Source organism: Haliaeetus leucocephalus, unplaced genomic scaffold (assembly GCF_000737465.1).
Source record: "Haliaeetus leucocephalus isolate CR32 unplaced genomic scaffold, Haliaeetus_leucocephalus-4.0 Scaffold184, whole genome shotgun sequence".
Classification (NCBI taxonomy): domain Eukaryota; kingdom Metazoa; phylum Chordata; class Aves; order Accipitriformes; family Accipitridae; genus Haliaeetus; species Haliaeetus leucocephalus.
The window spans coordinates 12,370,463-12,392,414 of record NW_010972620.1 but is presented as its reverse complement, the minus strand read 5'-3'; the positions used below and the strand labels follow the sequence as shown (position 1 = coordinate 12,392,414).

At 37.2% G+C, this 21,952-nt stretch overlaps 1 protein-coding gene across 1 annotated transcript in view; it reads left to right on the top strand.

The window, feature by feature from the left end:
• DNTT (DNA nucleotidylexotransferase) overlaps positions 1–21,952 on the top strand; it is a 94,912-nt gene that overhangs the window by 39,934 nt on the left and 33,026 nt on the right. Inside the window, exon 8 of the mRNA XM_010564904.1 lies at positions 19,427–19,505. Within this exon, the coding sequence (XP_010563206.1) occupies positions 19,427–19,505 (79 nt within the window). The remainder of the gene's footprint in view (positions 1–19,426; positions 19,506–21,952) is intronic.

The following is a 21,952-nucleotide window of genomic DNA, read 5'->3' as shown; positions in this document are numbered from 1 at the left end:
AACGCCCCCCCTGCCACTGGCCAAAGCCAAGCTCATCAGTGACAGTGGTAGCGCCTCTGTGATAACAGATTTAAGAAGGGGGAAAAAAGTTGCTGCAGCACAGAAACTGCAGCCGGAGAGAGGAGTGAGAATATGTGAGAGAAACAACCCTGCAGACCCCCAGGTCAGTGAAGAAGAAGAGGGAGGAGGTTCTCCAGGCGCCAGAGCAGAGATTCCCCTGCAGCCCATGGAGAAGACCATGGTGAGGCAGGCTGTCCCCCTACAGTCCAGGGAGGTCCACGGGGGAGCAAATCTCCACCTGCAGCCCGGGGAGGACCCCACACTGGAGCAGGTGGATGCCCAAAGGAGGCTGTGACCCTGTGGGAAACCTGTGCTGCAGCAGGATCCTGGCAGGACTGGTGGCCCCGTGGAGAGAGGAGCCCATGCTGGAGCAGGTTTTCTGGCAGGACTTGTGACCCCGCGAGGGACCCACGCTGGAGCAGTCCGTTCCTGAAGGACTGCACCCCACGGAAGGGACCCACACTGGAGCAGTTTGTGAAGAACTGCAGCCCATGGGAAGGACCCACGCTGGAGAAGTTCATGGAGGACTGTCTCCCATGGGAGGGACCCCACGCTGGAGCAGGGGAAGAGAGTGAGGAGTCCTGCCCCTGAAGAGGATGAAGTGGCAGAGACAACATGTGATGAACTGACCAAAACCCCTATTCCCTATCCCCCTTTGCTGCTGGGGGGGGGATAGGTAGAGAATTCAGGAGTGAAGTTGTGCCTGGGAAGAAGGGAGGGGTGGGGGGAGGGTGTTTCAAGATTTGGTTTTATTTCTCATTACCCTACTCTAGTTTGATTGGCAATAAATTAAGTTAATTTTCCCTAAGTCAAGTCTGTTTTGCCCATGACAGTAATTGGTTGAGTTATCTCTCCCTGTCCTTATCTTGACCCACGAGCCTTTTGTTATATTTTCTCTCCCCTGTCCAGCTGAGGAGGGGAGTGATAGAGCAGCTTTGGTGGGCACCTGGTATCCAGCCAGGGTCAACCCACTACAATATAAAACAGTTTCATTGGGGTTCACCTCCTAAAAAGAGGATGCCTTACAAAATCCAAGCAACTCAAGGTGGAAACAAAGAGAGACAGTAACACTGCCTGCGGAAGAAAGTGGTACTCTTGTCTAAAGGGAAATCAAATCAAAACTCTACATAAAGGTAAATTGAAACAAAACCCTGCTAGCAGTTCTCAATAAATTCCCAGCAGTAAAGTCAGCTGTAAGGTAGCATTAATGGGCTAAGGATAGACCCTGATTATGTTTAAGAGATTTAATTAATGTGTTAAGAATGAATAGTGCCAATGATGCTTAGTGAGTTTTCTGTCAGACATATATAGGTGCACCAGAAAACAAGTGTCTATTTCTTATTTTGTTTCAGACAATTGTACTTAAGCATCTCTTTCCCTATGAACTCCGATGCCTGTCCCTAAGCAATTCAGGACAGAATTAGAAATAATTCATAACATATTGTCTTGTTTGTAGTCCTTCTTGAATGTATGTTGCTTCGTCTGAGAGCTTTCTGATGCCTTACATGTTTTCAAGTATATTTCTTACTATTCATATAGCAAGATAATTTGTTTGTTAGTATGTTTTACTCATAAGTGTTTCAGGGCATCTACACCAGAGATGAAGTTGCTCTGAAGATTTTGCTCTCTATTAGTGAGCAGTTACTAAGATGAACAATATTATGTGGTTCACTTTGCAAAAGAGATTTTGCAGGCTCAGATGCCAGACAGTTCAGGGTTTGCAGGATCTAATGTCTGTTGTTTAGAGTGAAGAGATTGAAAACCAGTTCTAATTATAATATGTAATATACTGCATCACTTTTACCATGGTTTTATTCATAGAAAGCTGGCTTGAAAACAGGATATTTATAGCAGAGTTTACTCATTGCTGATTTACCCTTTAGCAGAAGTCAAAGTTTATTATAGGTTAGTTAGTTGCTGTAAAGACGGCTGACAGCACAAAGACTGATGTTTTCCTGGCAGATAATCATGAGAAAAGCTGCAAGCATCAGTGACCTTGTAGTATGCTTAGAGCAACCAGGACATACGTTTCGCAGATCCCTGTGAGTAAGAGTAGCTGTAACATTTTACTTAAGTGTGACATGATCGTGCTGGTGGTGTGGGGACATGACAATGAGGAAGTAACTGCTGGCTAATTTTTTTTTTTTTGCTACAATATGAATCAGACAGGACATTTTCTACACGTCAGATAACAAGGAAAAGACTAAAATGGTTAAAAATAAATCATGTAGGAAATGCCTGAATTACAAGATATAGCCGGAAATAGTTCTTTTAGTTGGTTTCAGTTTGGGAATGGTGGAATTTATTATGGATTGTTGCTATACTGTGGGAGAGTTGATGGAAATGTTTCAGGCAATCTTTTTGAAGAATGGAAAATCAGCATTAAATAAAGAGCGGCAAAACTTCATAAGATAGACTTGGCTACAATCATCAGCTATGATAGCTGTTCTATCAGACTACTAGGGGCTATCTTGGAGAATAACAAAAAAACCCCCATGAAAATCTTAGGGATTGCTGCTTCTTATATACAAGTTTATAAACTCATATTAGTTCATAAATTAATAACCTTACACTCTGTATGTTATGTTAGTGATCAAAGACTGCAGAAAATTTTCCTTTTATCTTGGCATATCTTACACCTAGGCACAGTTCTAGTGGGTGAACACAGCAAACACTCCTGGTTATTGGATCCTGTTGCAGAGGTTATTGTGTCCAGCTGCACCTAGTTTATCTGCATTAGTAATAAGATCCTCATTGAACATTGCTTATGAAATGTCTTGATGTTGATATTATACTATGCATTTGTATCACTACCATAAATAGTACTACATCCAGACTTAGTATATTTAGATTGTATCTCCACAATTCAAGTACCATAAATGAAGTGTGAACAACTTATTGGTACATTCTAGCTAAAGGTAGTTGAGAGCCTTGACACTGATTTCAGCTGAATCATGACAAAATAGAAGGATACTTTGACCTGATTGTTTGAAAATTTGAACTGGCAAGAAATGGTGACCCAGGAAACGCAACTTCACATTTCTCCTAAAGAAATAAAAATGTGTAGCTACAATGAAGATACCCTTAAAATGCTCCATTACCTAAGGTCATACAACAATGCAGGTTGAAACAGTCAAGGTTATATTCAGAAAGAAGTCAGAACAGAACTTTAGAGAAATATGACATGACTGGTTCAGAGACTCACTGAAAATACACAGCTAGAGCTTTACAATATCTGGAACAGGAAAAAAGGCACAGAGAGAACATGCAGAAGTTACATTCTCAAACAGAGTATCTCCTTGCCATGGTTTGAGAATTAAGAAAGTTGGTTAATAATAATCAGAGAAGTTTTCAATTTAGGATTAAATCAACTAAGCCAACTTCATGAGCTCCTTAGACTGATGGAGGATCATGTCTTGAAGCAGAGCAAGGGAATTTTGTAAAGGAGGGTAACAAGATTTCACTATGGAAAGATTTACTGAAGGTAGAAGGTAGATTTAATGACAGGCTTGTCTACACTTTAAAAGGCTTTTCTGGTATGCTTATACTTGTAGAATATATTGGCAGCCTTTCTCTGTGGAGATGCAGTGTTCCTTTGCCAGTACAGTTTAAATGATTTTCTCAAATGGAATAACTTATATTGGTCCAAAGGGTATAAGTGTTTCAGCTCCAGGGAACTGCTGGCTAACAATGTGATTTCACACAACACAGCTATCTTGGCAAAACACTGTTGTAGACCAAGTAGACAAGTTTTGAATTCCAATTTATGTTTGAAAACTGATTGCAAAACAGGCGTAGTTGTGTTCCATAATTCTGGTGTAAAATATGTTCATTTTAATAGTAAATACTTTCTCTGTAAAAGTCTAGTTTTCTAAATGTATCTCATAGGTTAAGAGTAAAGTCCTCTTCCCTCAGACAAAATTAGTTGATTGACAAATTAGGTCTTAAAAGAGAGCAATCTCATTTTCTTTATATTATGCTTCTGTAAAATTCCCAACTACCTTACTTGCAGTAGGGTTATGTAAGCGTAGTTATGGAAAAACCATACGTAAGCCCAATCCTGGAAAAACTTAACAGTTCACTCTAAAATGTCAAGTGAGTGAGCAATGTCGTTAAAACCAAACAGATTGTACACATACTCGAAGTTCAAACTGTGCATAATTTTTTCGGAAGCACTTGGGTAAAACTTTAGTGTCTTGGTAGAAAGGCTAGACTCAAACTTACCATCTTGCAGCTGTAGGCTAGCAACACGCAACTGATAAATTTGAAATTAGTAGATATTATATTCCATTGGATGGAATAGGCTAATAAGATATCTTAAAGTAAATCACAACTAAAGTGGAATTTTACATATTGCCACAAAATGCCAGAAAGTTCAAGTTTGTAAATCAGCTTCTCATGTCTTTGTGACTAACCCAAATGCATTGAAAAATTACCTGCACTCCTCAGCCATCACACTACCAGCTCAAACAGAAGTCTTAATCCTATTTTATGTTAGAATTTGGGGGGCTGTCTTTTTTTGGTGGGTTTTTGGTTTTTTTTTTGTGTTTAGTGGATGCAAGCAATCTATTTCTCAGTTCAAGGAATTTTAATAGAAAAACTGTCATGTTTATATAACTTCCAGTACAGCTGAGCAGGAAGCAAATAGAAACCTTTATTTTTATGGTAGGTTGATTCTACAGATTGTCCCATCACTGCCAAGTAAGTGAAACCCAGGCTGAACATCTAGTATCATTCAGACATTCTGAAAATGCACATTTCCTTCCTTGCATGAACATTAATATGGTCTTTTAAATTGTTTAAAGTGAATGTTTTGATTTTTGGAAATGCCAAAGTAGACATGCATGAAAAAGAACATTTTGACGGCAGTTTCTGTGACAAAGGGATATGACAAAGAAATAATCCATTTGAAACTCTCAAGAGAATTAGCTAGAGAGAATTAAAATGGACTGGGATTGAATGCATGTTTTCAATCTACCACCAGAAAGCTTCAATATGGCAAAAAAAATGTTGCTATAAAGCTATTTGTTAATTTTGTTATAGTGTCAGTATAGAAAAATAACTTTTTCTTTCTTCTTTCAAAATAAAATATCATATCTTAAAAATTAGCTTATATATATTAATGAGATTCTGAGTAAGTAGAATAGAAATACAATTCTTAACCAAACAGTTCTCTCTTGGACAATAATAGTAAATGGAACCTGCCTTAGTTGCAAAATTATTTTTTCTAGTTAAAAAAAAAATGTTGTAAGTGTGACAATAACGTCATAAAAGCATTTTTCAAAATATACCGCTTTCATAATTAATAATGCAGACTATTGTCTACTTATTTCAGTAAATAATTTGAATGCAGCTGACCTTTCTGTTTTCCCTGCTGCATTATTAATGATGTTGAAGAGATCACTAGGTTATTGTTCTAGCAATATATAACTCGCTTAGCTGAGGTTTTGGTTTGCAACTAATGGTATTTGAAATGTGGCACCTGAGTAGATTATGTACCAGCTGAGACGGAAACAAAAAACTGGAAAGCTTTCTGACTTAAAAATCCAGACAGAATGTCAATGCGTTTCAACTGTTCAGTTCCACCTTTAGGCAATTGGAGTACGTGTATAATCTACGGCCAGCTCTTGATTACTCTATCTAAATACCTCATGATGGCAAACTTCATTCTCTGTCAGAACACCAGCAGAAGGTGGACACAGCACCTGAATTTGTCTTGAATCAGAGCAATTTCTATATATAATGATTAATGCAGATCTAGAAGGGTCCAACTCTCTCGCAGTTTGCGGTAGCCTGTCCTGAAAAGTGCTGATCACCAACTACCTCCAAAGAAGTCAGACATTAGTCCTAAAAACCTTAACCCTCTGCTTTCATCATCTCATATTGCTTTATTGTTGGATAGAGAGAGAGGTCTTTTTCTTTACCTTTTTTCTTTGGTTTTTTTTTTCCAAAGTTCATCATATTCTGAGAGTTCACTGAAACACCTGGCATTTTTGAGTGCACTGATCTCTGTGTTGTATTCTTCCTAAGTAGTTGAATTTCCTTGTCTGTCAGTTTGCATAAGTCTAAAGTCTTTGTTAAACCTTTGAATTAGGCCAAAAGAGACTAGGTATTTCAAGATGTCTGAGCAGGTCTGGTCTAAGATGCCTGCTCTTATAAATAATAAAAATGTACCTTCTCTCCAGTCAAGCCTGATTCTTCAGTACTTACTACATATTGGAATATGTTCTTTTTTTCTCTGCAGATTTCAGAATAATTAAAATTTTACAATTTCTAGTAACCAAAGATACTGTACCACTGTCACACAGACTGTTTCTTAAAGAGTGAGAAAGCTTGTTCCATGTTATCATAGAATACGCTGACAGTAGAGTTTACACATGCAAAACTACATAGATGTTTTAAGACTAAAGTATCATCTGCATACGCTTACATTCCAGCTGAATACATAAGATCCCAAATCCACATCAATACTCATTGGAGTGTATATGTTTTTCAGTGTTGAAGAGGTTTTGCTTCGCCATTGATTGGCACTCAGCAAAATTTATGTATGCAGGAAGTTTCTATGATGTCATTTGAAATGCTTGATTGGAATGGAGTGTAATTTAAAGGATTTGCCAAGACAGCAAAAGCAAAACTTCAGCAATGTATTTCATGACTTTAAATAAAACTGTGACAGATTGGTATGGTACATTTCATAAGCTTTAAAAGCTTGAAATTATATGGACAGCTTCCAGGTACAGTTACGTTATTTACATGAAATTGAGACAGCACTCTCAGTGATTCAAAGCTTAAGCATAGTTTTGTTTTGGTTCGTGGAATAGTGAATTTACTTCAAATATAGAATTCGGAGAGCCTAGAGCTGTTAGTAGCAAAAAGTCTTCTTGTGAGCAAGCCAAAGAGGCATAAATATTCAGCATCAGGTTATGATTGGTAACAACCACATTGAGGCATTTATGTCACAGAAAGCTGGAAGACAATAATGCCATCTAGGCAGTACAAATATTATAATATATAGAGATAGCCATAGTTTCTAATTAAGAAGTAGGTGACTAAATTCTTACATGGCTATTATCCTATTTTGCTGTCTCAGTAGAAACCAGACTGGCAGAGGACTAGTTTTATAAACAGTTTTAATAGTGTGTAATAAATTAAGTTGAAATCTAATTTTGTTACTGTGTTTCACAGAATTTTTTTCATTTTTTTTTTTTTAACAGCTCTGAGGTTGAGTTAAGGTTGAAGGGAATTAGTTTCAGTATGTGAGTAATAGGTGGTCCTCCTGAAGATAATACATACAAAAATAGGTCGATCATTGTCTGTAATGCTTTTGTTTGTACAATAATGTTTTCTAGTCAATTATAACCATTTTCTGATTTATCTTTTCTTATTGCATTGAAGTAACATCCCATATCTGCTAAAGCAAAGCTTGAAAAAGACATCGGCATGACATGCAGTACCCAGGTGTCTTGTACTCTGAGAAACAGTGTTTAGGTTTCTTTGGGGTCATAAAAGACACACACAGTCAAGCATAGCATGACATATGCTTGGTCTTTCAAAGCGTGTTTAATGAGAGACTAGGTGAATGGCACGCATTACTGTACTTTTTTTGAGGCAATGTAGTCACTGAGGGTGAAATTAGGTTTTAAGTAAGATTTAAGTGGTATTGCACAGGTTTTGCACTGATTCTCCTCACTTCAGTGATTTTCACCCTCAGAGCATAACTTGCAGAAATATCCAGAGATGTGATCCCTTCTGCTGCAGCAGGTGACACTTTATCCTGACTTGATACAAGAAAGATCTTTTAAGTAATGCATTCTCTGCATTGTTAGGTGTTTCCCTAAAAGTCTCCTTGAACAGCAGCTACTGATGCTCCATAGCGCTGATATCCTGCTGAATAAATGAGAAAACAAAAGTGCTTGTTTTGTGTATCCAATATTAAAGCTATATTCCCTTATGCCATATGAGTAAAGTTTCTGCTCCTAAAGGGAAAGGGATTTTTCCATTGCTACTTCATAGCAGAGTTGGATTAACTTCAAAAATAAAATAAATAGCTTCCACAGCTATGGAAAATGAGTTCTGCCCCTGGTGTATTAGAATTAGTGTTACACTGGGCAAGAAAAGTAGCATTTTAATGAAGTGTCCACCCTCAAGCACCTCTTCCAGAGAAGACACCTGTGAATCTTTGCCAAATACTTATGTAGTTCAGCTGGGTTTATGTTGAATTACTTGGCTGGGTGAAGAAGCTGCTATGTGCTATCTTTGGCAATTCAAACCTTTGTGGAAGCCTGATTTATAGCTGCCCAGGAGAACACTGGCTCAGTTTTCACTATGTTTTTGTTTCAGAGACAGTCTAATCTAAAATGATTTTATTCTTAAATCAGTGGGAAAAGTAATTCTGCAGACAAAGCTACAACAGCAATTTTTTTTTTAAACCACAAATTGCCTCAAAATGAGTCAGAGTATCTCTCATAACTGTATGTATCTTTTCAGTTAAATATATCATGAATTCAGTTTTAATTTTAATTGTCTTTCCTGGTGGCAGAATTTATTTCAGTTAATTTCATTTGATTATTGCTATTTCAGACATTCATCAGCATCCTATTAAACCATCTCACAGATATTAATTATGCCCTAAAATAGCCCTGTGATGTACAGTCAGGGAAGAATTAATCCTTGAGGGACAGGAATTCCAGAATTTCCTTTGATATGGAATACAAAATTTCAGTCAGTTTGGGTTTAGATTTCCAGAAATACTCAACTCTCAATTTTTATCAGCTTGTGCAAACCAAGTGCAGTAGGGTGACTGAAAGGCCGGGCACTAAAATCGGAGTCCAGCTACGAAATGTCTGTGCAAGTATTTTCCCACATTGGCACTTCTCATCTCAACAGGTATTTTACAGTACATTACCACCTATATGGTATTAGAAAGAGAAGAGAATTAATTTTGACACTGGCTGGGAACCACTAGTATCAAACTGCCTTCAAAGGCAGCTAGGATCTAATTCAAATAACAAACCAGGAGAGCAGAAATTATCCCAAGAAGCCAGATATTCCTATACCCTCATATCTGTCTTCCACAGAGCCCTGATCAGATCTTGCTTTATTGTTTTCCTCATTACTTCAGACATGTTACTTTATTTTTGAAAAGCAGGGACTGACTGTGTATGTTGTTCTGTGTTGGGATTCATTCACTTGGGGTGAAATAACAAATGACACCTGCCATAGATACTTTCAGGGTAAGGTGGGGGGGATACTTCTTGGTTGTTCATTTTTTAATAACCATAGGCAAAATTATGATATAGGATTTGTAATTATCCATTGCATAAAATAACCTGATAACCTATACAGCTCTCTCTTCCTATTTACCACCCCAGTACTGCAATGAAAGGCTTCTGTGAGTTTTAATTCTGGAATGGGAGCGATCTATGATTCCAAAAACTACAACCTTTGGGAAGCTTAGTATGTCTTCATGTGATAAATGGTATAGATGAGCCTTCTGACTATCTAATTTGATGAACTATAAAATGGTATCTTGCCTCTGGCATCCTCATCAATCTTATGTCTTTGTCACTTTTAAGGTGGAGGTATAAAGATCATGCACCTAGAGAGCAAGTGAAGCTGCTGGTAGATTTTGGCATGTTTGAGTGCCCCTCGTTTATTCTGGCTGAACGTTCCCCCTTCCACTCTGCCTCCACTGACAAAGTAATCATTGCACAGTGTGAGTCATGCTTGCAAACAGTCACTTTTTGCATTTTGCTGTCTCTGCTTTCTGTGTGTCAGTGTTTTTGGATTGTTAACTTTGGTTGAGATGCTTTTGGAGTTCAGTGAGCATTTATTTTCTTGCTACCCACTCTATATGTGTGTGAACCACCATTGCATTGACACTGTTGAATCTAAATGTTGTTTTGAAAATGTGGAGCTGACTTGAATATTAAGGAAAACTGCTGAGCTAAAGCTGACAGTGATTTGAAGAACAGCTTATGTGTGGTGTACAGGGCTTAGCTGGTCATTTATGATAGCAATGGACTGGTATAGTGTTATGCTGCTACTTAGGCTGTTAATACTCTTTACAGCATTGATCAGAATATGTAATTGCTAGTTTCTGAGGAAATAACTTCAAATAAATGTTACAGCATTTTATTGTAATTTGGAAGACCCTTTCTGTCACAAACAAGATAATTTTCTAACTTTCTTTTAAGCTATCACCCAGTTCGTGTTGCAAATGAAATGAGACTGTTGCAAACATTATCATTTCTGCCATTCAACAAAATCCTTCAGCATGAAATCACTGTTGCAGAAACCCTTGCGCAGATATGGTTCTGTTCATTTGCTTGGAAAGTGCCTTGTTCCTTCCTACATTCGTAGCAAAGGTCAATGTCCTTTTAAGTCAATAAAGCCACTTATACTAGGTCCAGATTTCAGACCTGAAAAAAAGGTCAGAAGAAAGCGTGCTGAAAGAATTGATTTCTGATTAAAGTCTGAATTGAGTAAATTCACTCAGGCAACATATTCTGAGAATTTTACTTATTGGTCTACTTTGCATTTATATTGTATTAATCTGCTAGTAACTTATACCTGAATATGCAACATTATGGAAAAAGGTTTTGAAAATCTGTAGTATTACAGCCAAGAATTATTCTTGGCTGAATGAAATCTGTGACTACTTTGCAATCAATGGGATTTTTCTCCTCTGGCTGTTAAACAATCCAGGATTTTACCTTCTATGTAATCGTTGTAGCACTGTCACACTCCAGTACGTCCAGCTTAAAGATTTTTTTCCTCTTTATAATGGGGTTTATCCAAGAAAAAGCTGTAGTTCTTCATAGTTTGAGGGACAGTAACTCAGAATTATTTTAATATCTGGCCATAAGAAATTGTCCATCTCTTGTTCAAGGTCTCAGCAAAGACTGCTTAATAAGCAGACCCCCAAGCATGCAGACTACCTGAGACTTGGAATAAAAATTTCTGTTCCTCTTCTGAGAATGCATATGCTGGTGGAACACAGGTAGTAGAGATACCTTAATCAGGACTACGGTTATTAAAGACAGCATTACCATGATAGTTCTATTTGGTCAAACTTGGCTGATGTCAAATAATAGTTCTATGTTGCCAGTACAGTGGGAGTTAAATTGGACCCAGCGTAGAGGATAGCTCCCTCGAGTAAAAATATGGCATCAACATCAGAATAGGCAGAGAGAAATCTTTGAACTATGTATGCATGTGTGTGCATGTTTGATTACAGCTGTAATTATATATTTGACTATGCATGCACAGTGTGTCTACTAGAGTTTTCCATCAGGAACACGCATTTTATGGTACTTATAAAATATTTGTTTGCTATATCTAAAATGAGTGATTCTGCTACTTGTCCAAGCTTTCTCTTTGCTGCTTAAACAAAAGTTCATTGTGCTATATCACAATTTGTCCATTCCTTTAGCTATGTGTAATCTTCTGCAACATTTAATCCCTTTTCCATTGCCACACAATCATCACTTCAGCAACTGCATTTGGTCTGCTAGATGTTTATGCATATTGCTCATCTATATTCAAGGAAATATTCAAATGGCCTCACATATTTTCAAATCACTTGGGGATATCTGTCTGGAAGCTGTCCTCCCTGCATTTCCCAAAAGAAGAATGCAGAGAAGATGACGCTTAATTTAACATGTAATGAATTCCCATATTTCTTTCCACAAATAAAGGACTCGTCATCTTTTTATATCGGCTTTCAGCATTTTAGCTAGTATCCAGCTTGCTCTACAAATGAATTTCAGCTGGGTTGCTTTTAATCTGAGCTCTTTGGAAGGAAGGGAGAGTTATATCCTCTGGTATTTTGTGCATACTCTCTACATGCTATCTAAGGTTTACTTTTACTGATTTTCCCTGCTTTCTGTATCAAAATACAACTATACAATAAAATGGTGAGGAAAGTGAGAGTTTAAAAATCTTACCAGTTTTGTGGTGAATATTGGTTGCATAGCAATTCCTGATGGCCTGATTTTTTTTGCTGTCTTTCCCGATAGCAATCATTCTCAGGAAGCTATTTCACAGCTATAGGTTTTTTCTTGTTCAATGTAAAGGCTTCAAATTATATGCGTTAAAACATCCATTAACATTTTTAAAAACCATTTCAGTCTGCCAAATCTGAATATTACTATTATCATAAATGTACTGGTTTAGTAAATAAAATCCAGTTTCATCAGACAGACTAACTCAGAACATTAGCCAATATCAAATGTTTAAAAGTTCATGTGCCTTCTTCCACAATCAATATTATCACACAATTTTAACAGGAATAAAAGGTTCAGTCAAATAGAAAGAAGCCTGAAATATCTATGTCAAATCTGTTTCTGTTCTCCATTATTTGTCCTAACTTCATTATGTTATATTTTGTGGCAGTCAAATGAGTGTATGATTTGAAGATTTATTATGTAATTAATTGTATGCAATTAATTTGCTTCATTCCAAGAACCCCACATAAATTTATGCGTCTTTATTATTTAATATAGCTGATCAGATGTTGGAAATAAGCACATTAGTTGTTAGTCTTCCAGGTTCTTAAATATATATGCTTGGCTTCATGCAAGTGATTAATGCTGCTGATATGCATGGCGGTGTTCTCATGTGTGAAGTTCAGTATGCGTGTGCAAACACTGAAGGATTTAGTACACATGCAGCCTCATTCAACACTTAGAATGCTATCATTATGCCAACAAGAATTTTGTCTGAATAAGGAATAGATAGGATTTGCTTAATAAATGGAGACTTGACTATGCTGTGACTGTTACAAAATGAAAAAAAACCAAAGTATTTGGAAATTTTCTATCTGTTTTTTGAGAAACAGAAATACAAGTTGGCCAGCTTGTCTCCAGAGCCAGTGGGCCAGTCATCTCTGATGATCTTTCTGAGCAGCTATTGAAAAACTTTTTCTTCTGAATATTAAGTGCCTTCTTCCCCCAAAAGAGTGCTCAAGTGCCCGTCCTAAGATGATGTTGAGAATCAATTGAATTACAGGATGTGGCAGCTGTGAAGAAAGAGTATTTTAGACTGCCCTGGAAAGTCTGATACTAAAATGGATTCCTGGTCCAAAATTTCTAACCAACAAAACAAAGTTCACTTTGTATTTCTAATCAGAAGTCAGGCAAATAATTTGTTATTTAGCCGACAAGGACAGATCCGAGGGAAATCATTCAACTGGAGAACTGTTTTCACACAGAAGTGAAGTCAGAGTTTTGCTTGAGAAGGATTTGTAAAAACTATTATAATCCCACTTTGAATGAAGTGTGAACCTCTGAAAACAAGAAAATGCAGTCTCTAAAGCAAAACATCACGGTGACCCATTACTAAACAACCTAAATAAACCAAAGACTAATCTAGTACAGTGTGCGGGGTTTTAAAGTCAGAAGTAATTTTTATGATCATCTAGTGCTGCAGGTAGGCCATTCAGTTAATCACTTTAATGGTTTGAAGGACTTCACAGAAGACTTTTATCCAAGGATTTATCCTATTTGTTCTGGTGTATTCAACAGCAGGGTAACAGTTGGATTGTCAAATGAGAGAAAACTTAACATCTTTCAGAATATGACTCTAGGAACTTGAAAACTAATGGGTACATTTTAAAAAGCTGTTGGTGAAAAAGAATAAGTGAGGACGCCCAATAAGAAAAAAAATCCAATACAGAGCCTGTAAAATCAAACCAGGAAAAAATTCCAGGGAAACAAAAAAATACCTAGATCTGTATATTCCACCTTATCATTCCCATGGTCTCTGAATGCTAAGCAGACAAGAGTAAGAATGTCACTGCAGTAGAGCATAACATATTTTTAAAAATAAATTATCCATATGGTGAAAAAAAGGGAGGAATCATGTTGTAGGGCAAAATTAAAGAGACCTGAAAGAAAACTGGAGATAGAGGAAGCCAGTGAAGAAAAACTACAGTACAGCAAGCTTAGCTGGAAAATACAGGGCTGTGTGTATGTACTGTGAATAATGCCAGACTTGGATACATTTGACCATAGCTGAAGAAAGGGTCTGCTCTTGGAGAAGAGCCTTCACAGTTGAAGGGAGCTGATAGAGAAGATGGTGGCGAACAACTCTAGGACTTAGACTGCAACATTTCAAGGGAGAAATGCCTTTCCTTGGTGAGCAGGTAAAGCCAAGCATATTTTGGCAACACTGAAAAGTGAGTAATATTACTATGCATAATACAATGTCAATAGTAAAGGCAATAATAAATCATTTTTATGACAGATCCATCCAAAGGTGTTGTGCTGTCTGTGATTTTACTTTGATGCTTATATTTCCTAGAAATATGCCTGAGCAGGAGATGCAGTTACTCATAAACACAGGCTGTTGATGTTCATTTTGTATTTCATGCACTTTGGGGGCTTGCAAGGTTAAGAAAAGCTTACGGTTTTACCTAATGCAAGCACGTATGTGGAAATACAGTATCATCTTCCGTATCCACTTGAATTCTGTATAAGCACAAAGATTGCTTAATGGTTTTCAGGGTTTTGACACATAACTCATCACTGCAAAAAAGTGATTTAAGCTCCTCCATTAGTGAAGTTTTGTGAGTGGTAGAGGAATGTCAGTCTATCTTTCCTCAACTAAAGTCACTTTATCAGAATTGTCATTGATATGGCTTAGCTGTTATGTAATATCCTGGGATTTCAAAATACTTTGCACATATACTACTCTAAAATGTCTAATCATGCAGATGTTGCCCTTGTAGATTAAGACAATATGATTATCTTTTGCCATACGTTCGTATGTTTAAGTTTTAGTCATAATGACAGTTATGTTTGATGACTTGGAATCTAGATTTTATATTAAAACAATAACAGCAAAAAAGAAAACTCCAACAACCTTAAAGGTAATAAATTGACTACTAAGAAATGCTTACCAGCTTTATACAAGTTTAGTCAGCCAAGAACTGAACAGAGTTAATTAACGGTGCTCTGTCTTTTATAGTCTTCAGGCTTGAATAAATTATTAGGACAAAACTTAAACTGCAATTTCAGTTCTGCAAGGTGCTGGGTTTCTTATAGCTCCAGCCCAACAAGGATTCAGGTTTAGATTTAAAGAAAAGAAGATGTAAGCAGATCTGAATAGCAAATCCAAAACTTGAATCCATGTCTTTTCCTGTTCAAAGCCTCAGAAACCTAAACTCCCCAGTCATGACCCTGATTGCTCTGCTCCTAGGGTCACCTACGCTTTTGCTTCATAACAGCCCCAGCATTTCCAGGTATAAGCAAATAATTTCCCACATCCTGCTTATGCCCAGAGGGGATCAAAAAACTAGACAGATTATCACTCTCATTTCATAGGAGGCTGTAGCGGTTTCAGCCCAGCCGGTAACAAAGGACCACGCCAGCCACTCGCTCACTCCTCCTGCCCCCTCCGGTGGGGTAGGGAGGAGAATTGGAGGAGAGAAAAAGAAAAAAAACCGGAACCTTGAGGGCTGAGATAAGGGCAGTTTACTGGGACAACACAAAAAAAGAGAAGTTACAACAACGGTACTAATGAAAGGATATACAAAAAGAGTGATGCACAGTGCAACTGCTCACCACCCGGAACCCGACGGTCCGCCACTTCCCCCACCGAAAGTCGAGAGAGCTCCCCTGGGCCCGCTCCCCATTTATATACTGAGCATGATGTCACATGGTATGCAATAGCTCCTTGGCCAGTTCAGGTCAGCTGCCGCAGCTATGCCCCCCACCTCCCAGGTTCCTGTAAAAATTAACTCTATCCCAGCTGAACCCAGGACAGAGGCCTAGAAAACGGACAAGCTCTGAGCAACTCTCATACACATTAAGAGGATGTGTATTATTTTTTCTAAAATGTCATTGCAGCTGTTTTTATTTTTTAAATAGTACTCAAATTTTATATCAAAGCCTTGTGATTAGAGTACATAGACAGTGGCCTGCCAGAATCAAATCCCTACATCTCCCACCATCCATTAGTGTGCTAAAATCACTAGCCTGGGTGGATTTATGCCACCCTGCAGCATAAAATGGGAGATTTGTAGACCCAGGGAGAGTGTGATATAGCGTACTGACTAGGATGCCCATTTAGAGAGGAGAATTATCAAGACTCTGCTCCCTGCACCAAGCACTGGCTCTGTATTTTGTATTTCACAGTCAGTGGATGACAAATAACTTGGCTGTGAAAACATTAAACAGTGTTCTCCTTCCTGGCTGAGTGGTTTTAATCCAATAGCTAATAACAAGTAAGTAAATAACCTGTGGACACTGGCGTGGACCCAAAGGCTATCTCTGAACTCTGGTCCTGGAACTGTACCCCAGTGGAAGGCAGAAGGAGAGGAGACTGAAGAGATGCCTCCTGTGAAGCGGGAACATTGCCAATATTCCTAACTGAGAAAAATAAGGCAATAAAAAGACAAGGAATCACTGCACCAATCACTGGGCTACCAAATGCAATACAAATCCAGGCACTGATAGCATCAATTTGGTGTTTGTTTTCCAAACAAAGTGTTTGTTTTCATTTCAAGTGAATGATGCTTAGTCAACCTGTGTAAGGAACCTGCTTTCTTGAATGTGAAGGGTTTTGAAAAAGACTGCAGCCTGCAGCGTTCCTCTTGGAAAACTTCAGGAATGCATAAGAGATTGAGGTTTCATCTCTGAGGCACTTAATCAGGTGATGAATTCTGGGTTTTCATATCCAGTTTGAAGACCACATGTCTTGTACCATGGTGTTTAACTTGTATATGATCAAGTCCTGTATCATATCTAGTCTTTAGGTATACAGTTGGCTTTAGCTTCAGTGAACTGTTGATGTGCAGATAGAGTTAATTGTTGATAAGCAAATACAGGTATTTACATACTTCCTGAGCTGGGGACAGAGCACCTTGGTACTATCCCATCCTATGTGCCTTTTATGTAATTTTATGAATACCCATGGTTGTACATTTGTATGTATACACACATAAATACATAAATATATAGATGAAAAGCCCTACTCTGCTGAAATCAATGGCCACATTTCCTTCAGCTTCAATAGAATGATGGTCTGAATCTATGTGCACTTTACTGCATCTTTTTGCATGATTTACAAGCCATGAGCAGTATATATTATACAGTTTTTTAATTTACTAGATTGTTTTTCTATTTTAAGGAAGATAATAAATTTTTCAAGGGTGAAATACGTTATTTGGTAAAGAGTACTAGTGGAAATTAGACTAAGTGTTCTAGTAACAGCCTCACAAATTCAGTCAGAAATTAATCCAATGTGAATTAGTTCAAAGAGAAGCTGAAATAACTCTGACAATAACAATGATTTTATATTGTGTGCTTTTATATGACATTTAAACACTAACTTCACAAATAAAAAGTGTTTCAATAAATGCTCTCTGTCTTGGGAAATAGATGGCCAGTGAAACACCTTGGATTTCTTGGGATTTTATGGCTGGATTGATGCAGGATTTTGTAGATGTGTCAAGTACCAGAGGAAGAATCTGGAGTCAGATCCCAATTCCATCGGCTTCTAATTTCTTCCTTTGATTTTTTTTTAAAATATAATTTTAGGCAAGTTTTCTTATGCCACTTTCTGGATCTCTAAGATAGGAATAGTAAATTCCTTCCCTTTCAAAAAACATTTTGAGACATGTAAGTAAAAAGTGTTATGTAAGAGCTTTGGATTATTATGGTAATTTAAGAGATAATGAATGTCATCCTACAAAATAACTCGGAAAGTGTTACATGGAATACTAAATGTTTTTTAACTTCTTGAGTTTGAATTGCTGTTCGGTTTCTAAGCCTAGACTGATGCTTTGTTTGAAACTTCTTTTGAAATCATTTCCACCTGTTTAAGCAGTTTTGACTTTGCTGCAGACATGGCACAATAGTTGCATTATAGTGGGTTAGACTGCTTGTCAAATGTAAAACCTAGATTTTCATTTCCTTACATCTTGCTGCTAATGCTGTTCAACTATCCATCAGTTAGATGATTTCCTGTCATGCAAATGGGAGTTGACATGTCTGCCAATCAATTCTATTCCTACAAATTTCCAAGTTTAAGAAATAAAATTTGGTTTTATGCGCTATTTTAAAAGAACAAACTATTTCATGAAATACAAAAAAGCAAATCTTTTGTTTTGTACAGTTCCCATTTTCACTGCTTGTATAACAGTTCACAAGTTCTCTGAATACTGGACACAATGTTGAACTGAAACCCACCTCAGCTATAATATTGTGTACCCTTGTGAACATCAGCAAGAAGAGACTCTTCCCCTGAACACAAGAAAAAGATTTGGAGTTTTACACTTAAGTGCCACTACTCCACATTTTGGGTGCTTACTCTGCCTCTTGCATACTGCACCTAGTTGCAGAAATATCTCCTCTGCTCCTTTCTCCTTAGGCTGGCCTGGTTACAGCCAATAAATAGATATGTATGCAGTCCCTGTTGCAGTATTTAGACCAAAATGAAAACCTTGTATTGGTTCTGCAATCCTCAGATGAATTGCACTCTTAAGATAAATTTTCAAATGTTCTCAAACATTTTATAATTCTGAAGGGAAGCATTCCGACAGCACGCTTTTGCCTGTTTTCCAATGATAGCTACATCTTAATCTGACTTAGGTTTAACGCATTTGGTAAGTGGATGAAAGGCAAGCTGAATGCTTAGACTTAAATGAAGAGAAACAAGAGGTTATGACACCATTTTTCATTAAGAAGATTTACAATTAAACTTTGTGCATATTGATTTAGTTGTGAAATCCTTAGTGGATATAATAAACAAGCTTTAGTCGCATTAAGGCTGAACTGTTCTTGAAAAAAAATCAAGCTCAATCTCTGCAAAAAGCATTGTTATATTTTAAAAGAGAAGAAATGTAAAATACTCAGGGATTTTTATGTCTGCCATTAAAAGAAACAATAAAATTATTCTTAATCACAGTTTTGTTCATTAAAGTGTCCATCAAAAGCTAAAGAAGAATATTTAAGCCTGCATTAGTCAGACTGGCAAGTTTATCTGCTGTTACTGCACGGGATTCATAATATGTACTATTGTATTTTGATTATGTTTTTTTTTATCCAAAGATGACTGAAACCTTTTCCAGGACTTAAGGGGAAGACAGAGAGATATTTAACATCAGCAAATGGATCTGCAATATCTAGTTGAACAACAGAGAAAATACATCAAAAAGCTTAAATTATTGCTTAACAAAGAACACTGACAAACCCGATAAAAGAAATAGAAGATTCCATTTTGATTATGTTTCAAGAAACATTGCTATCACTTTATGCTGCAAACTTTTTTTATAACGCAGCAAAAATATTCTCTTCAAAAGTAGTGTGAAATTCAACAGGAACTTAACTCTTTTAGCCTTCTTGTTATTTATTGCTTCCAGGGGTAAGAAGATTGGACATGATATAGATTTTTTGATCACCAATCCAGGACCAAAAGAAGATGATGAACTTCTGCATAAAGTTGTTGACTTATGGAAAAAGCAGGTATGAACTCAATAACATTTGGCCAGAAAAGACATATTCTAACAGTACTGAATGAAGCCTATGTAGTGCTTAAAGAATGTTGACTCCTTTTACATGACTCCTTTTACATGACTGTAATATTTTAAAATTGGATATTGGTCTATTTGGTTATTAATAATGATGATGTAGGTGCATCCTCCAGCTCTGAATGCTAAAGTTGAAGGTTATATCAGAAGTACTCTACACACATTCTGTTATATCTTACCCTAAGAATATGCAGCTAGTCAGAGGTAAGACATTGAGCTAGGTGGAGTTTTGACTGACACAGCAAAAGTGTTCTTATACTTTGAAACAAAACTGTATTTGCTTGATTTCTCCTTGAGATGGGAGTAGGTTCTTCCAAGGGAAACTACTTCAGGGAGCTCCAGCTTTAAGTGTAGTGGATTTGGGTGACCTCATGGTGTGAGGTGAGCAAGTCTGAAGCTTGGGTACCAAAGGCCTGGAATTCTGGCTTCCTTTCAGCCCATAGATTAGCATTTTTCCTGGCTTCCATTGGAATATTGTCAAAATTGACATAATCTTCCATGATGTCTGGGTTTGGAAGAATGCACACATTTCAGAGAAGAATTTTTCATCTAAGGGTTTTGGGTTTTCTTCTATTCAGCTTTCTTCAGTTTCAAGCAGCTTTACAGTTGGAAGAGTCTGAATTATAACAGGTGCGGGTACCTCAAAATATTCCTAGGTCAGAAATATAGTATGTTGGGAGTAGTAAGCTTTTGTTTCTTCTTCTACCTTTCTAGCCAGCTAAGATATTTTTCAACATTTACTACCTGTACTGTTCAAAGGAATTGAGGACATTTTAACAAGTAAAGGGCCAATTCTCTGTCTGAGGTGAATCACCAAATGCCCCACTGCTAAGTCAAGTCAGCTTTCAGTGCAGATAGCCTGGAGATGATGCTTTTGAACAGATTCTTGAACTATATACTTTAATTAATGTATAATGGGTTAACACATGAAAGATTAAAAACATCCAACCAGACAAAGCTTATCTGATTGTATAAAGTTAACTGTTTTGAGGTGGTCAAAACTTTTCAGTTGGCTTTAATGGAAGGGCTTCAGAATTTTTTTCCTGGTAAAGTACATCCTTAGCTGAATTCCTTTTCCTTCAGTTGGCTTTTGGTCTTTGAAAAGTTAACAGATTATTATTAATATTTAGATTTCTGTGATTTCCATCCTAATTCTGTATGGAAAGTGTATGTATTGAAGTAGATTGCTAGCAGGTATAATTTATCATACTCCAATGAAAAACAATGAAGCTGTGGCAATTAATGAGTCCTGAGGAGCTACTCTATTTTTATCTTTTTATTATTTATGTAAAGTTTCTTTCTCAAACATTCTACTCCCTTTATTCTGGAAAAGTTGCATTTCTTCTTGGAAGCTGTCCTGTTACCTTCTTAAGCAGACCGGAACCACTAGGAAGCCATGTGTGCGTCCTCCAAAAATCATGTTTATTATCACACAGCAGAAAGGAAAAGCAATGACAGGCTGAGGCGAGAGCCTGCCCCAAGTGCAGCCTTTCATTCCTTCTCCCATTCTATCACACTCCACTTACTTACTTACATTAATGAGAACAATGGCTGTGATCTGAGAAGTCTGGCAACTGCTGAAGCTTTTCAGGTCATTCTGAGCTGCTTTCATTAAATGGAATTGAAAGGAAAGAAATAGAAAATAAATTGTTCTTGCTTATTTTATTTTTTTTTTTAAGGATAAAATTTGGCAGAAGTGAGTACAGGGAGAGTATGGGAGGTCAAGGGTGGCCAAGGGTTTGATGAAAAGATTAGGATTCCTCTAGGAATCCCAGCATGGAGAAAATGTCAGAAGGGGAGATGCACAATGGCTGTAAAAACCAAACCCAAAGAAGCTAGGGATTAAAGCTATGGGCAAATATTTTCTGTGTTCTACTTGTCCTCCAGAATTTTTATGGCTTGTTCTACTAGCTATACTGCCTCTCTACTGTGGCAGTTGTAATAGACAGGCTTTTACTGGTGCTACTAAATAATAAGCTGCCAGCAAAATCAAAATGCAAAAAAGGAGAGGAATTACACTCCTATTGCCTTTTTATTACCTTTGCTTTCTAAGGGGGAGGACACGACACAAAAAAAACCCAAACCTAAAGCACTTTTATACTTTTTGACAGTCTATCTGTCGTCTGCTTCACAGCTTTCCACTTTTGTGCTATTGCTTCAAAGCTCAAATTCATCAAAGAACATCACTGAGGTCACGATGTTGACGTCCTTTCAGCAGCTCTTGGTGAAGGATTCTGCAATGTTTAACTTCTAAACTATGGACCTCAGCCTTATTGAAATAGTTTAAGGGGCCTTTTTCTTAGCTGAAAAGTTTAACGTAACAAGATCCTTCCATTGAAAGATGTTGAAAACTTAAGT